Genomic DNA, 18,576 nt, shown 5'->3' with positions numbered 1-18,576 from the left:
GGTGTCTGGAAGCAACAGAACTGCCCAATGATACATAAAATGGACAAAAATAGTTGTGTGTATTTACATGTATTTACATGTATATACATACACAAGCACACACAGTGGAATAGTTAATATAAGAAATGACGAAAAACTGGCTTTTGCCAGAATTTGTCAATGTAAGTGAAATAAGTCAAAGAGAGAAAGATATATGCCAGTTAAAATCACTCATGCTTAGTATATGAAGAAACAAAAACAGAGAATGAACAGTGGCCAATGTAAACAAACTCATGGAATCTGACATTAGCACTTTGATGGTGTAGAGCTACACTATTTTGAATTCCCAAAGCATAAACATGAACACCATTGCAAACCATGCTATCTCAATTATAACTTTAAAAAAACTCATCTCTTTCATAACAATGTACTTTGACACTTTTGCAATACAAGTTTTATTCAGATGTTTAAACGTCTAGGGAAAAGTAATATACTAAACCTGTACATATCATGTGAGAGCAAATTTCAGCCATCTTGTCATTTATTGAATAAATATTTATGCTTGTCTCCAAACATCATAATAATGATTAATACTGCACACTATATAGTGATTAAAAAATAGGTTTCCATACATTTAATCTCGTGATTGAATTCTCACAACTCTGTGAGGTTGATGCAGGAACAAATTTACTATAATGCTAGTTAGTCATGAGTTTCTCTCCCCTCCACCAAATGGCCTACTTTCCAACTTCAGGAAAAGAACCAGCAGTATGTTCATACATACAGTCATACATTCTTGTGAATTAAGCACAAAATGACTTTGTTAAAATGTCTGCTTCTTTCCACTACAACTTTAAATGCATCATAGTTCTCCAAAAGTGACCACAACTTATTAAATCTCCATTCATTTTGTACCTACCCCATTTGTATTCACAATCTTGTTTCCTTTTGCACAAAAAGAACATTCCCAAGTTGTGTGGACTTCAGGCTCCATGAAACCTGAATTCATCCCCTGACAAGTATTAGCCATTCCACTTTATAAACTGATGAATAAGATTAAGTGACTTGATCCAGTTTTGTTGACCTTACCTAAAACTCAGGTACTCAAATCTCCAAATTTATTTCCTTTCTATAACTCCATTCCATATCTCTAGATGGTAAAAAAAAAAAAAAAAAGCTAAAAGACTAAATCAAGAAAGAAAGCACAGGGCTTTAGTTACTTTCCTTTCATAGAGCAGACCTGGCTAGAATTTTGAGCAGTAGTGATCTTTGAACACAAAGCCAGGAGTAAGGGCTGAGCACAACCAAGTGTGCTCATCCAAGGGGCCCATCCCATTCAATCCCATCACAAAAGTGAAAATATCCCCCCATTTTTTTCTTTCTTTTTTCTTCCCTCCAAACAGAATCACATAACTTGAACCATCTTGTTCTGCCTCACAAATTGAGGAGGAAATAAACACCAAATCCAAAGCCAACGACAACAGAATTGAAACCCAATCTACAACAAGCTAGACACAGAGGGGACCACTTATCTAGCAGCCCGGGGGTCAAAGGAGGGGGATATGTAATGCATGCTGGAAACAGGGGTGGAGGGAGGATAACACTGGTGATGGAAATGCCCCTGATTCAATGTCACTATGTACCTAAAATATTACTGTAAAAAATTTGTAATCCACTTTGGTCAAAATAAAAATTATTTCATTAAAAAAAAGTGAAAATATGAACTCCTTTCTTAGGAAAAACAGTCCTAAAAGTTGGGGGGTCAGGAGTCTACCTGAGCAATTGGTCTTCATGTAATGTGTTGGGGGGTCCAGGAGGTGGAGAAAGACACACAATAAAGGATTCAGGGGGTCCGGAGAGATAGCATGGAGGTTGGGCATTTGCCTTGCATGCAGAAGGATGATGGTTCAAATCCCAGCATTCCATGTGGTCCCCCAAGCCAGAAGCAATTTCTGAGCATGGAGCTAGGAGTAACCCCCTGAGCACTGCCAGGTGTGACCCAAAAGCCAAAAAAAAAAAAAAAAAAAAGAGCTCAGAAAACAAATCTTGACGAAGTCATTCTGTCTTCAACTGGTTCTTCCCAGTTGTCAAGGCAATGACCTGGACAGAATTGGAGTCAACACACTCAGCAGGAAGAGGAAACACTCTCCCTTGTGGAGAAATCTTTCCTTCCAGCCTGGCCTCCTCGGGGAACAGATCTCAGATCTTTCTGGGAGAACCCAAGACTGCTAGGAAACAGGTTAAGGAATAGAGGACTTGGGAATTGGAAGAGACAGTATCTGTGGAAGTTAAGCCATGTCCAGTGGGTAAGGTGGCACCAGAACGTATAGGGCAGCTTGTGGGCAATAAGAAACATATTTTGTGACCAGAGAAATAGCACAGAGGTAGGGCATTTGCCTTGCATGCAGAAGGATAGTGGTTCAAATCCCAGCATTCCATATGGTCCCCCAAGCCTGCCAGGAGCGATTTCTGAGCATAGAATCAGGAGTAACCCCTGAGCACTGCTGGGTGTGACCAAAAAAACAAACCCCCTCAAAAAAAAGAAAGAAAGAAACATGATTCAACACACATATCTGCTGCAGTGCAGTTCCATGACTCTCAACAAGTTGCCTAAGTTTTATAGTTCCATTTCCTCATTTGCAAATTAGAGTCCCTGTATCTGTATCTATAACTAAGACTCCAAAGGCCTAAAATTATTCCAAAGCTTATTTGAAAGAGTTGATTAGAATTCACTTGACAGAAAAAGGTCATCTGATGAACATAGAGGTGTTTATGCCACTGATTACAAAAGCTCCTACATCTCCATTTAGAGGCAGTAATTTATTGAAGGACAGGTTTATAGGGGGTGGTAGTGGCTAACATAAAGTAGACTTAATGTAGTTGTTTCAAACATCCAGAGAATTTTCAAACACATCTGAACCTGGGGCTTCTGGAGCACAGACTGTGGATCTGAAGTGCTTTTCTCCTAAGGCTATTGCATGGGTAAAATTAGTCCTTTGGAAAGGTGCTTTGTGTAGTACTGTGCACAAAATAAGATGTCTGGACAATCCTGGTATTGTTACTGGGGACCCTCTTAAAAATATATTCCAAGAGGTGTTATTTTTCATTTAGCTAACTCCTAGGAAGGGGAATTTGCTTCTTTCTCTCTTGGAGATAGTTGAGTCTAAATGCTGTTCATTTTTTCATCTAATTTTATAAACTGAAACTCCTCTTCTACTCACTTTGCAGTCAGGGTACTAGTCAGATTTCAGAATAGCCTCAGCAAATAGCTTTAAGGAATATCCTGGGCCTTTTCTCCATGACTAATTGTTCTTCAGATATTACTCTTATACCACCCTGTTATCTCTTCCCCAATACTTCAGTTTGCCAATACAGCCTTTAAATTCAGCACCCCAATCATAAAATTTAAGGACCATGGATCTTCTGCCCAGCCCAGAGGATGTTCCACATTTTCCTCCCTGGGCTCCAGACTGAAAAACATCTGTCTCTTGGTATGAAAGCAGAAGTGAGCTTGGGAGGAGATTTAGAAAAACACAACCAAGGCCATCACAGAGTTTCATTAGAAAAACACACTAAAAATATAACTATTTCAAGGCAATTTTTTTCTGGTTTCCCCAAACTCCAATGGAAAACAGTGAGCAATGGAGACCAATCAAAATGTAAAAGTTGAAAAGGGTGGAAGAAAAGTTGGCGACATTCTGCCAATTCATTTACTGTGGAAAAATTACAGACAGTAATGCCAAAGCCTGCGTGTAGGTCACGGATCATCTCCCACAGTCCAAGAAAAATGAATTATATTCCTACAGAAGGAGAAGAAGGGAGAGATATCAAACTCAGCAGCAACTGGGAGTGAATTACGGAGACACGGGAGGACACTGCTGCCTCCAGTGGACATGACCCTGCAGTCCTTATCTCCAGCCTGGACCTCTTGGCTCAAGAGAACCTGAGCTAATAAACCCCCAAGAGGGGAAAAAAAATTCATTTCCAGAGCGAGACAATGTGATCACTCACTCATGCAGGATAGAAATAAAGAGAAAAAGAAACACTCTTCTCTGGGACTGGTCATCCAGCCACCTGCAATATGCCCAGAATCTAGATGTCTGTGGGGTCTTGGTAAAGCTCCTTCAGTAGCAGTAGGCTGGGAGGGTACATGAATGTACATTATTCAACTTTTTCTTTTTTTTTTTTTTTTGTTTATTTTTTGTTTTTTGGGCCACACCCTGTGCCGCTCAGGGGTTACTCCTAGCTATGCGCTCAGAAGTTGCTCCTGGCTTCTTGGGGGACCATATGGGACGCCGGGGGATCGAACCGCTGTCCGTCCTAGGCTAGCGCAGGCAAGGCAGGCACCTTACCTCCAGCGCCACCGCCCGGCCCCTCAACTTTTTCTAACTTGTGTGCTTAAATTTTTTCATAAGAGACTTGAAAAACTTCTCAGGTTCTTCTCAGGTTCTAACAATGTCCCTTTTGGGTTACTCTTGTGTAGACTGTGGGAAAAGGAGAGAGAGGGTTGCACATTTGAGTGTGGTGGGGGGTCAAGGGTTTACTGAGGCTGCTGGGACTGCATTAGAGATGGAGGATGCCCTGTAGCATTCGACATGTGACCTCATGGCTGCAAGGCAGTTCTCTACCACTGAGTTACAGATCCAGGCTCTCAAGAAAAACTTTTAAAAACAGGAACTCTGGAGAACATCCTTAAGAAACTGGAGTGCATGGAGGAACATAAAACAGCAAAGCAATAATTTGAATCTTACTGAGATATCTTCCATAAAGTATTTTTTTTATCAAGTATTTACTGAAGTATCATCCTGGCCTTACCTACTAGGTCTATGCATGCTTAGCTATAGTAAGAGAATTAAGTGATGGATAAATTAGAAATAAATACTGACAAAAGTCATGGTATAGGGTCAGTCGTGTGGGTTTTTTTTTAAAGGAGTGAGTTAGGGCCTGAGAGATGGCATATTGTAGGGCTTTTCCCTTGCATGTGGCCAAGCCAAGAAGAACTGAGTTCAATTCCCAGCATCCCATGTGGTCCCTTGAGCCTGCCAGGAGTGACTTATGAGCTCAGAGCCAAGTATAATCCCTAAGCACTGCTGAGTGTGACTCAAAAACAAAACAGCACCCCCCCCCAAAAAGAGTGCGTTAATAAAAAAGCAGAAAACTTTTCAGAAAAGAATCACATTTTTAAAATTAGCCAAAGCAGTATTCCTTCCTAGTACTTACTAACCTTGATAAAAAAAAAAGAGTAATCTAATGAACTTTTAAAACTTGAAAGAATATATTTAAACTAACTTTAAGAAGTTTTTATTTAAGGGGCCGGAGTGGTGGCGCAAGTGGTAAGGCATCTGCCTTGTGTACGCTAGCCTAGGACTGACAGCAGTTCTATCCCCCAGTGTTCCATATGGTCCCCCTCCCCCCATTCAGAAGTGATTTCTGAGAGCGTAGTCAGGAGTAACCCCTGAGTGTCATGGAGTGTGACCCAAAAACCAGAAGGAAAAAAAAGTTTTTATTTGAAAAGTTTGATCAATAAATGAAAGTAAAGAAATTTATGGTTTTAAATGGTCTAAAAATCAAACATAACTTGAAAATATTTTAGTCGAACCCCAGTGTCAAAATGCATGTGGTTATTCAATAGTATGCATCATTAATACTTTATGATTTTTTTATGTTTCCACATACCATGCCTAATGTAGTTTACTGAGCCTTTCTTAATAATTATTTTGTTATACAATGTTTAATTCTCTTAACCGTATATGTATATGAAGGTGTGAAAACTCAGGCAAAGAACAGTTAAACAATAAAAGATGTAGAAGCAAAATTCTTCTATAGGCAATTTTATGTTTTCCTACCTCATGTAGTATTGTCTAATTATAAAATAATTGTTAAAATGTTAAGAAACTAGGCTACCTTTATTTGCAAAATAAAAAAAGAAGAAAACAAAACAAAACACATTAAACTGAAAACAAAAAATAAGTAACTGTGCTTCCAAATTAAAACACAAAGATTTATTTAAAAAAAAAAAAGAAAGAAAGAAAAAGAAACTGGAGTGCATGGAGGAAGCCCAAGTTTGAGTCTAGCACCACATGGTTCTCCAAGTACAGGCAAGAGTGACTACTGCTGAACACCAACCTGGGAATGGCCCCCCAAGCACCACTAGGTATGATCTAAAATCAAAACTAAAAGCTTTTATACTTTGGAGGTGGACCTCTAAATAATGCATAGGGGGCTCAGAGGCTTTTCTAGCCATACTCAGCCAACTGGGATGGTGGTTTGTTGTTATGTAAGAGGATACAGTTCCTTTGGGTCTCTGGGGGACACACCTGGTAGCGCTTTGGTAGCCATGTGATGCCAGGGTTAAAACTTGGATCCTGACATAGACTTTGTGTGTGCCCCTAACCCTGAGCAATGTGGTTGGCCACTTCAAACTTTTAGAGACAAATAATGATGAACCAGAGAGCTGATCACAGTGCTGGCTTTACATGCATAAAATCCCCAGCACCATGTAGTTCCCCAAGCACTGTGGGCCTGAGTATCCCAGAACCACTGGAAAGGGCCACTAAAACCCAAAAATAATTGATGGTCTGTATTGTTCTGTTTCCTTTCTGAGTTAAAAAGTTAGGTGCATTTATTAATGAACTAGTTGGGGAAATATTGGTCTTTTTTGTTTATGTGACACATCTAAAAACTACACATCTAATCATGGAGACAAAGTTTGGTACTGAAAACTACTCAACTTTACACAATGAAATAGTCATTAGGTCAGTGTGGATATTTTTAGCCTGATTTCTTCTTTAGCCTACAGATAAGGTCCACAGGCCAAAACCAACCAACCAGTTGAAGGTGGAAGGTAAAGACTGATAATACAGTGGTTAGGACCTTGCCTTGCTCACAGTCAACCAGAGTTTGATCGCTGACATCCCATATGGTCCCTCAAGCACTGCTAGGAATTAATAAATCCTGAATTTAGAGCCAGGAGTAATCTCTGAACATCACCTAGTGTGACCCCCCCCCAAAAAAAAAAAGAATAAAAAGATGAAAGAAGCCAGAAAATTGATTAGGCAAACAGGCATTGACCTAGATCTTTCTATGCACACCTAGGAACAAACCTTAAACTTACCAGGGCTTGGGGTGAGCTGATAATGTTTTGTGCACCAACATATGGCTTTAGGCAAAATTTCTATTGGATAATGTTTCCTCTTCCCTTTCCCTTTGTTATTGTTGCTTCTATAATCAGGAGGCAATGCTCCTGGTTATTGTACCCACCAGGATTCACACATTTTAGCTGTGATTCTAACACACACCAAGCTACAGGGTTGGATATGGGAAACTACATACCTATTACAGTGTCAGGGATCCTCAAGAGCAGAGCTGCTGGGCTGTGCTTGACACATGGGTAGTGGTACTGGGGTGAAACCTTACAAGGTAGGTACTTTATCACTGAACCATCCAGGACTCCTGTATCCAAGTTTTTTTGTACATGTCTCTGACCTCCCCACTGCTGTGAGTAACAAGTTCTGGGGAGTCTTCAATCAGATTCAATTGGAGTTATCTGACAGCCTGACAGTCTATACCATACTATACCAGTCTATACCAGACTATACTGAGATCCAGGGCTTCTATGACACCAAGTCAGACCATTTCTGCTTCTAAGGCTTCCTTTGGATGGAAGGAGTATAGGGGAACAGATATAAGGAGCCCAGGGCTGGCAGTCAGTGTATATCCAACAAAAACACAAATAAGGCAGTGAAGCAGAGATAGAAGAGGTGCACATGGCAACTGTGCGATGGATAGCACAGAGGCCGTGACCATTACACAGAAAAGAGAAAGTACGAGCTTTTGCCGTGAGTGCTGAAAGTCTTGAGAAAAGATAATGACAAATTCAAGTGAGCTAACTATCAGTTCAAACCCACTACAAACTTCAGAAAATTTCTATGGTAGCATTTAAAAACTGCACTTCCACAAGTACAACAAAATTGGACTTGAACATAAAGCCAAAGATTTAGTCATAAGGCGACAATGTCAGCAGAACCCCTATTCAAAGGAAGAGCCTGATAAGAGGTTTAAGATCCAATCGCTTCTCGGCCTTTTGGCTAAGATAAAGCAGTATCTGTTCTTATTAGTTTAATATCTGATACGTCCTCTACCCGAGGACAATATATTAAATGGATTTTTGGAACTGGGAGTCAGAAGACGAGCTTGCTCCGTCCGCTCCGGACATCGACCTGGTATTGCAGTACCTCCAGGAACAGTGTACCAAAAAACAATTTTTTTTTGGTTCCTTTTCTAATAAAGATTAAAGTTCTCAAAAAAAGAAAAGAAAAAAAAAAGAGAGAATAAACTATTCAGATCCAGTATGGGAGTGGAGGGGGAGTTTAACAAGGCTGTGGGTACCAATCACAAGATTGCTTTTAATCCCCTAAAAAACAAAACAATCATGCCCCTCCCCTTTCTGGAAGACTTGTCTGAGTCATCATCTGAATCGTATTTGAAAGATGCTACTTCTTTTCAAGATCCACTCCCAGCTCCACTCAATTTCCCCAGGATAAGCAGAACCATGCTCTGGCTTCACTGGAAGCTGTTTACTGAAGGACAAGAAGGCCTGACTAAGGGTGTGCACAGGTGTGTGTGTGGGGGGGGGGGTGCTACTGCTATAAGATCTGGGGGTTGGGTAGTGGGAAATGGAGGAGCAGAGAATTTGGACATTGAGAACACTCTTCCCCGACTTAAGCTATCCTGGCAAGAATGCCTGGAACAGTTCACAGCAGGGATGGTGGCTTGAGGCTTGAATAAAATAATGGCACCCAATAAATAAAGTTTTCTGGAACTTTCCTGGCAGAGCTCAAAGGTAGGAGTCAGATGGCTGAGAGGAGTGGAAATACTAGACTTGACTTCATTTCTCTCCTGATTATTCATTTATGCCAGCTTCATTATGGAAGCAACCATAATTTAAACTTCCATCTCAGCATAGAACTTGGTCCATTTACCTCCCCTCTTTCTCAGAACACAGCAGCCTACATGGAAGGCCACCACTTTCCCCAAATGCCCTCAAATGAAAGTGAGCAAGAACTCAGAGATACCTGAAGGAGCTGGTCTTGTGGTTTCCCTTGGCTCCGGGACTTTCCTGGCCCAGGAAGAGTTGGCCAGCTTGGCTCTTGTCTTCTCTGCTTCATACCTCAGCTCCCAGGCAAAGGAAAGGAGACCTAGATGAAATGAATACTCTCATTCTGAATAGATGGAAAAAAAGAAAAAGTGTGTCCTAAGGAGAGAAAACTGCGCACAAGGCAGAGGGAGATATGTGTCCAGAAAAGTTTGAGTTGAAGAAGGAAGACTGGAACCAAAGATGGGGCCTAAATGTAGAGAGACATGATGGTATTGTGAGGGTTTGATCCCTGGCATTACGTCACCACACACACACGCCAAAGGACCATTGTGGCCCCAGAACACCACCACCAGCATCTCAGAGAAATAAGACAGCAGTGGCTGAGAGCCTCTGGGAGAAAGCAAGATGTATTTTTTGGGGGAGAAATGAGATGGCAGGAGATGTGCAAGCAGGCAAGGATGGAGTACTAACTATGGCGCTCTAAGAAGGGTCCCTTACACACAGTGAAACTCTGGTGCTTCTCTCCTTCCCATGTGACCTTACTTAAGTGGAAGATGAATAGTGTGCCATTAATTTCTCTAATATTAGCAAAATGCTCTGGCTTTCTTGGTTTCTGATTACTGGAAAAGTTGAGCTATTCAGACTTACTTATGCTTCCAGTGGGGAACATTTGGAAGAACCTCAATCTTCCTTTCCTGTGCAGTTGACTGTTCCAACAGCTTCCAGCTTGCTCTCCTCTTGTTTAAAACTAAGAAATATCACTTTAATAACTTTATCATTTCAGATTCTGAAGACTGGAAAGTCTGGTGAAATAATCTACAAAACTTTGGGGCTCCAGTTGATTGCCTCACTTGATAACTAACAGTGGTAACAACTTAATAACTGATACATCATTTCCTAAATAGCCTAAAAACTTGTGAAATTGTTCTGTCAATTTGGAAGTTGTACTGGCATGTTTGCCTTCCTTTGTATACACAATGGCAGAATAAAAGCATATCACACTACCAGATTTATTTTTCACACAACTCATAATTATCCTTGAATAAAACTACTCAAGATAATAAGAAATTAGAATTTTACATATGTTAGTTACTATAGGATATTATCCCAAAGTTAAGGTTATAGGGCCCAATAGTATTCCTTCCAAACTCAAGAGGGTTGCTATTATTGTTTTAACTTGCTGACAGTTGTAACCACTTTCACAAGGATAGTTCTTAAAAAAAAAAAAAAAAAAAAAAAAACCTAGAAGCTCCTTACATTATTCCCTCAATACTCAAATCCAATCTGTGAATAGGCTTATATTACCTCTCAGATATCACTCACTTTTATTATAGAAACCCATGTGTGGGGCCGGGCGGTGGCGCTGGAGGTAAGGTGCCTGCTTTGCCTGCGCTACCTAGGACGGACCGCGGTTCGATCCCCCGGCGTCCCATATGGTCCCCCAAGAAGCCAGGAGCAACTTCTGAGCGCATAGCCAGGAGTAACCCCTGAGCGTCACAGGGTGTGGCCCAAAAACCAAAAAAAAAAAAAAAAAAAAAAAAAAAAAAGAAACCCATGTGTAATTATTTTTACTTTTTTTTCTTTTGGGTATGGGGAACTCCCTGTAGTACTCTGGATTAAGTGGTGCCAGAAATGGAATCTGAGGTTCCTGCTTGCCAAACATATGCTTCTGCCCCTGAGCCATTTACCTGGCTGAAAGCTTTCATCTCTATCTGAAATATCTGAATAACCTCTGCATGATGTTATATCTGACTTTTGTTTACTTCTCCAATCCATTTTTATTTTTTATTATTATTATTTTTTTTTTTTGGTTTTTGGGCCACACCCGGTAACGCTCAGGGGTTACTCCTGGCTATGTGCTCAGAAGTTGCTCCTGGCTTGGGAGACCATATGGGACACCGGGGGATCGAACCTCAGTCCATCCAAGGCTAGCGCAGGCAAGGCAGGCACCATTTTTATTTTTAACAAAGAATAAGTATTTGGTTTATTTGCATTATTAGCTCAATAGCCACAAAACATACATTTAAAGTCATTAACATACATTAAAGTCAAAGTAGAGGTACTGATGAAAATGTCAATGCTCTAATCTCTAATCAAGTTTTTAGTACTGTCTTCTCCAGATTCTCCATCAGGGTAGGGATCTTGCTTTCTTTTGAGACAACCGTCACCAGCCTCATTTTGAAGGCCTCCTTCCTCAGCATCTTTCCCAGAAGCATCTTCTTCCAACTTGCCCTCATTTTCTATTTTTTCAAACTTCTTTTCATTGATAGGTTCTTCAAATGCCATTTCCATGACAGCTTCTGGGATATTCACTTTTGACGTAGATGTGTGCTCCAAAAGGTGCCTTACTCTGGCAGGGCCAGTCTTCTCTAAAATATTGACGGGATTTACGCAGTGAAGATCTCTGTGGTCCTCAGAAGAATCAGAGGAATCGAGGAAAGCCTCCCATCCTTTCAGCCTTTCTTCCCTTTCTCTTGAAGTCTCTTCCACTTGATAATCTGTAGTTCCATCCCACGTTTCAGCGGTGATCTGACGGCCACCAAACCACCTTTCATGGAGGGTCTGAATGCAGGAATCAGCTTCCTCTGGGTCTCGGAAAGAGACAGAGGCCACACCATCTGGGTGTCTATCGAAGAGCAGGAGCTTCCGGATTTGTCCAAACTTGGAACACTCTGCTCGAAGGTCTTCTCTGATTTCATTCAGTATCAATGGGTCGTCCTCAAAGTCCTTAGGATGAAACATGTTTTTGATGATGACAACTCGCTCATGGCGCATTCGGGAGGGCCCAGTTCTTCTTTCAGGTCTCCAATCTAACTGCTTTTGTTGCAGAGACAGTTTCTTCTTATAGTCTTTGCATTTCTTTTTCTTCTTCAAGGCATCATATTCCCCCTTCAGTTGAAACTTGGCCACTTCCACGTGTAATTGGTAGCCCCTGATTTCATCATCATCCAACAACTTCAATGCGAGCTCTACAGACTCCCTCTTCAGGTAACAACAGAGCCCATCTCCTTTTAGATTGCCTTGCTCATCTTTGTAAAGCTTGACCTTAAATTCTTCCGTTTGAGGGTCTCGCATGATAATGCCAAACTTGGACATGAGCTGTACAAATTCATCTACTGTCATGTCTGGAGGCAAACCGGACACATAGACATTTGTATTTCTGTCTTCTTCAATATGAAACCATCCGGATTCACCCTTTCTCTTTTCCAAACCCTTCTTTCTGGGGTCACTGGGTTCGGGAATTTTTCTTTGCAGAGCTTCCTCTGCAGTTGTAGCATTTACGTCTTGCATGTCTGCAATGGAACTAGGCGTACCGTCTTTAGAAAAGCCATAATTGGCCTGATACGTAGCAAGGAAATCATCAGTAATCTTTGGGAACCATGCTTTCTGGGCCAGGTCCCATTCGTAAGGGGTGTCAGCGGGTACTTGCCTGAAAGCCTCATAGTCCCCGGTGGGTTCGTTCTTGGAGTCTCCGTACAATTCCTGCATCTGCAACTGCTCCTCAAACTCGTCGTTTCCGCCACTCATGTTGCCAAGCTAACTCCCTTCAAGGGAGAAGGTCCCAGCGAGAAGGGGTGCAGAAGAAAAGGCCTCTCAGGCCTAGGCCCAGAGGTCGCAGCTCCTCACGGGAGGCAAGATGCCGGATGCCGGAAATGGGCGCGCCGCAACGCCAAGACTATGACCTATGACCTATGACCTTTGGCCTATGGCCGGAACTTCCTGCTTAATCTGACGCAGCCGCCATTGCAGGCACCTCACAACGTCGTGGTTTGCACGCAACACGCCCACCTTCCAATCCATGCTTTATTCTGTAGCCAACATGGCTTTTTTTTCTTTCTAGTAATATCTTTATTTGAGTATCACGGCTGCAAACATGTTCGTGGTTGAATTTCAGAAATAAAAAGTACACCCCCAGAAGTAAGGGAGGCACCAAGACCAAACAGGTGCAAGACTACTAAGTAGTAAGCTAGGTACAGAGGGGACCACATTTTCTAGCAGCCCCGGGGGGTGAGGGAGGAGGATATGGGAGGTAGGACGAAAACGGAGGTGAAATCGGTGATGGGAATTCCCCCTGATTTTATGTAAATATGTATCTAAAATATTATTGTCAACAATATGTAAGCCACTATGATCAAAATAAAAATTATATTAAAAAAAAGTACACCCCCTTCACCAGTGCAACCTTCCCACTACCAATGCCCTCCATTTCCCTCCTCCAATGCCCTCCATTTCCCTCCTCCTCCCCCACCCCCTGCCTGTTTTGGGGACAGGAATTCTATTTCTCTCACTCACGACCTTTGTCATGATAGTTCTTAGTGTAGTTATTTCTCTAACTGCACTCACCACTCTTTGTGAAACGACTTTTTTTCCAATCAAAGTCTTGCACCATTCAGAAATTGCTAACTTTATTTGTTTTTGTTTTTGTTTTTTTTGGTAGGTGCTCCTTATTAGATTAGGGAATTTATTTTTTTCTTTGGGGGTTCCTGAGCAGTGCTGGAGATTTTATGACTTCTAGACTTCTAGGATATGGTGCTATTCAGACCTGCAGTGCCAGGGATTACCCAGTGCACCCTATTGGTGCTTGAAAGACTGACCTAGCAATGCTCACGGGCCTCCAAGACTTCACCCAGCAAGGCTAGGGGCTCAGATACATGCAAGGAACATACCTTAAACTCTACACAATCTCTCTAGTCTACAGGGACTTCCCTTCTATTGCAAAATGACTGAGAACTTTTATCATGAGCAGCTGTTGTCTTGTTAATCCTTTTGTTATTATAACTTGTAGGAGCCCTGAATGGTACTCAACCACTGAAGAGACTTGACAGAATGAGACACAGGAACTGGAAGGACATGAGAGGATGATATTGTCGAAGGTGATTGGGTGAGTTATGGACTCAGAAAACTAGACACCATAGGCAGCTGCTGATTTCTCTATGATTCAAATGTAGCCAGATAACAGCAAATGTCCTTTGAAGCAAATGAATCTACCCTGGCCTGTGTCTGACGTCTGGAAGCCATGCACCAACCTTCAGATCTCAATCCTGGAAAGCCTCTAGCGAGCCTTGCTTTTATCCCCTCTGCATTGCTGTCCTTGGATAAACAACAATTGTGACATCTCCAACATGAAACCAACGTGCAGATTACCTGCTGCATTCTGGCAGACTTTGTAATTAGCTATTAAGTTTCAGCTGCCAAACCCCAATGCAAATCTATTCATCAGAGGACAATTAATTAAACTTGACTTTCTCATTAGAAACCTATAGTTTCCCTAAACTTCCATGTGGGCCATGGAGTCCATGTGATGAATGTCACCTTATAATTTGTCAAATATGTCATACTACTTTGTTTCATCTTACAGTACTTGATACTACTTAAAATTAATTTTATAGGATGACAGAGATGAAGGGAAAATAAGTATTACTTATTAATTAAAAGATACAGCAAAATAATAAAGGCAATATAATATATGTTTAGCAATTAGTTTCCACTGTATCAGCCTTTAACCCATTTCCAAATCTTTACCCTCTGGCATTCTTCTGTATCAGAGATGCCCCCCCACGCATTTATTCAGTCTTCTGCTCCCTTATCAGAAAAAGAAAAACCATACTCAACACCCTCTTGAAAATCACCTTCTTTATGAAAACAGAAAGCACTTTCCAATTGCAACAGAAACTGCATCACCTCCCTAGGTGTTCCAATGCCCCCCCTCTAACAGGGATTCGTACCACTCATTTCAGGAAACACTTCTCTGAATGGTATCCACCTTCAGAGTGTATTCTAGCAAGTGTCAAAGAATGTACGAGAAGATTCAGCAGGCCTGGTAACACCCTAAGTGATTCTGCCCCCAGTGATCTATACTCCAATCACCAATGATCCTAAGTCCACAGAAAAGTCTTGGCAGAGGTGGGTTTGAGGATTCTGGAGATTAGACGTGCCACATAGAAGCCCAGTTTTGCCAGTGAACTCACTAAGGAGGCACCCAGTGCTGGGGGACTAAGCCACAAGGCCTTAGTCCCAGGTTCAGTCCCAGGCAATGTCAAATGCCAACATCTCTGAAAGACTGAGAATGACAAGACCCTTGCTTGCCTTTATACATATTACAGGGGTCCTCAAACTTTTTAAACAGGGGGCCAGTTCACTGTCCCTCAGACCATTGGAGGGTCTGACTATAGTAAAAACAAAACTTATGAATGAATTCTCATGCATACTGCATATATCTTATTTTGCAATGAAGAAACAAAACAGATACAAATACAATATGTGTCCCGTGGGCCATAGTTTGAGGACCACTGAAAATATTCCACTGCCTTGTGGTTCTGCTTTCCACTGCTGAGTGGAATTCTCCAGAGCTCCCTATCTGTACTTCACTACAACTAACCATAGAAACAAACATGCCCCCTGACATGTTGTCCATAGTACAGTCAGAGAAAGATCGACATTCAGAAGGTGAAGAGACAATAGAAATAGAAAGCCTACTATGGTTTGAATTTTATTCCTCTCTACCTCCTTCCTTTCCTTTCTGCATTTCTTTCAGAGCAGCTGGGACCCTGACATGCTAAGGATCTGACATTAGACCTGCCAGTCTGGCAGGGCTCAGGAGCTAGTCAATACTGAGGATTGAATCAGGTCCTGAGCAGGAAAGCATTACCTCTGATCCCTCTGCTATACTCCAGCCCCAATTAATTTGTCTTACCTATGTGTTGGCCACAAGACAAAACACAAAATGCTCCCCAGACACAAATAAATCACAATCTAGCAAGCAAGCCACTCTGATAGATGAAGTGGTCAACAGGTTGACCACTCCCTGGTTGTCCTACAACATTCTATCTTTTTGTGAACTCATCAGTGCAGGCAGCAAGCTTGACCCTGCACCAACTCCCTTCCTTTATACTAAAGTGAATCATCGTGATAACCAGAAAAGAATGCAAATACGAAGCTGTTCTTATTTTATACTTTGTGTATGTAATGTCAATAAAACAAAGTAAAAAAAAAGGTATTACAAGTACAGACAGGCAAAAATGTCATTATTTTTTATTAATATTGTTCATGTTTTGTAAATAGTAAAGACAGGCAGGGAAATTGTATATCTTGCTTGCCTTTCATGCAGCTGACCCTGGTAAATACAATGACTAGCATCACAAAATTCCCTGAACACAGAATGAGGAGTAGCCCCAAACACCTCCAGGTGTGGCTCCCAAATCCAAACTACAGGAATTTAAAAAAATTGCACACTGATGGTGGAAAGAAGGAGCAGACCCTTGGTGCTCTCTCACTTTTGAGTGCTCTCAGGCAATATGGTGGATGTGGAGGAGACTGAGTCCTCCAGAAGTCACTTGAATGTCCATCTAGATCTCAATGACAAGGAGGAAGCAGCCTTTACGGATGAGGAGGAGGCCTAGAAGGAAAAAAAAAAACAGAAAAAGGAGGAGAAGGGGGAGGAGGAGGAGGAAGAAGAAGAAGAAAAAGAAGAAGGAGGAGGAGGAGGAAGGAAGAAGAGGAGGAGGTAGTGGAGGAGAGGAAGAGGTAGAGGAGGAGAATCTGAAGGAGAAGGAGGAGGATACTGGCAAAGCAGGGCAACAGGAACCTGATAAGGAATCAGGAATCTGTTGATGAGGTTATAAGACAACTGGAAAGACAAGCTTTGGATGAGAAAGAAAGAGATGAGGAAGACAGATTGTGCTGAAGATGGGTAACTGGAAAGAAGAAAAAGAGGAGAGGACTAAAAGTTCCAACAGACCCACCCTCTATTCCATTATGTGGCCTGTATCCTAATGCTGTATTTCCCAAAGGACAAGAATGTGAGTACCCATTCACACAAGATGGAAGGACAGCTGCTTGGAGAACAGCATATAAGTAAAGAGAAGGAAGCATTAGATGAAGCCAGTGAAGAGATTTGGAATGATTTTTGAGAAACTGCAGAAGCACATTGCCAAGTTAGAAAATACATTATGAGCTGGATCAAACCTGGAATGACAATGTTAGAAATCTGTGAAAAGCTGGAAGACTGTACACGAAAGCTAATACAAGAGAATGGCTTAAGGGGTCGGAGTGGTGGTGCAGGTGATAGGGTGTTTGCCTTCCACGTGCTAGCCTAGAACAGAACACAGTTCGATCCCCTGGTGTCCCAAGCCAGGGGCGATTTCTGAGCGCATAGCTAGGAGTAACCCCTGAGCGTCACCTGGTGTGGCCCCAAAACAAAAGAAAAAGAAAAAAAAAGAAAAATGGCTTAAATGAAGGCCTGTCATTCCCTACAGGATGCTCTCTCAATAACTGTACTACCCACTTCACTCTCAATTCTGGCAACACAACAGTATTACAGTATGATGACACCTGTTAGATAGGCTTTGGAACACACATAAGTGGTATGATCACTGATTGTGCTTTTACTGTCACTTTAATCCCAAATATGATAAAAGCTGTAAAAGATGCCACACACACTGGAATAAAGTGTGCTGGAATTGATGTCTGTCTATATGATGTTGGTGAAGCCATCCAAGAAGTTATGGAATCATATGAAGTTGAAATAGATGGGAAAACATATCAAGTGAAGCCAATTCATAATCTAAATGAACATTCAATTGGGCCATATAGAATACTTACAGGGAAAACAGTGCCCATTGTGAAAGAAGGGGAGGCAACAAGGATGGAGGAAGGAGAATTTTATGCTATTGAACCCTTTGGTAGCAAAGAAAAAGGTGTTGTTCATGATGATGTCGAATGTTCAAATTAAATGAAAAAACTTTGATGTTGTACATGTGTCAATAAGGCTTCCATGAACAAAACATGTGTTCAATGTCATCAATGAAAAAACTGGTACCCTTGCCTTCTGCCGTAGATGGCTCGATCACTTGGGAAGAAGTAAACACATAATAGCTCGAAACAATCTGTTTGACTTGAGCATAGTAGATTCATATCTGCCATTGTATGACATTAAAGGATCCCATAGAGTACAGTTTGTTACATCCAACATGTAAAGAAGTTTTCAGCAGAGATGACTATTAAAACTTAGTCCAAAGCTACCAAAACATCTTTTATTTTCTAAGCTTTGTTAGACCACATTATACCAGAATTAATTTGCAACTTGTCTGTTTAACAGTGGAACAATGTTAACATGGAACAACTTTTATCCATGTTTTAAAAAAAGAATGTGATCAAATGCAATTTACACCTAATATAATTAACCAAAGGAAAAGATTTCAGGACTTTGAGATTTAACTGTTCATCTTTCCCTCTCCCCATTCCTAGAAAATGCTATAAAGATCAAATTAGGAATGCCTGAGACATTTTGTTTTGAACACCTAAGAGATTTTTTAGGTATTTATATTGCTGTATCCTTAATGGAATGCTTCAAGTGACGACATCTGATTCTGCATCTACATCTGGTACTGCTGTTTAACCTTCCTGGAATTCATTTTCTAAAAAATACAGACATTTCCAGATCTTAAAAAAATATCACATACTTAACTTTCATAATTATAATTATTTTATATTTAATTATT

General features: G+C 41.2%; 1 protein-coding gene, 1 non-coding gene and 1 pseudogene across 2 annotated transcripts; 2 read left to right on the top strand and 1 right to left on the bottom strand.

Annotated features, from left to right (window-relative positions):
* The first annotated feature begins 8,046 nt into the window (after window positions 1-8,046).
* On the top strand, window positions 8,047-8,235 carry LOC126002917 (U2 spliceosomal RNA). Its single transcript, XR_007493514.1, has one exon. It is a non-coding gene; the product is annotated as a U2 spliceosomal RNA (small nuclear RNA).
* A 2,923-nt stretch (window positions 8,236-11,158) lies between these two features.
* LOC126001874 (HIV Tat-specific factor 1 homolog) lies at window positions 11,159-12,607 on the bottom strand. The gene has a single exon (XM_049769080.1). The coding sequence runs from the start codon at window positions 12,602-12,604 to the stop codon at window positions 11,159-11,161; it is 1,446 nt and encodes a 481-aa protein (XP_049625037.1). The 5' UTR covers window positions 12,605-12,607.
* Window positions 12,608-16,371: 3,764 nt separating this feature from the next.
* On the top strand, window positions 16,372-18,079 carry LOC125997922 (methionine aminopeptidase 2-like; annotated as a pseudogene).
* The last annotated feature ends 497 nt before the right edge of the window (window positions 18,080-18,576 follow it).

This window comes from Suncus etruscus, chromosome 2 (assembly GCF_024139225.1).
Source record: "Suncus etruscus isolate mSunEtr1 chromosome 2, mSunEtr1.pri.cur, whole genome shotgun sequence".
Lineage (NCBI taxonomy): Eukaryota > Metazoa > Chordata > Mammalia > Eulipotyphla > Soricidae > Suncus > Suncus etruscus.
This window is presented reverse-complemented; position numbering and strand designations above follow the sequence as displayed.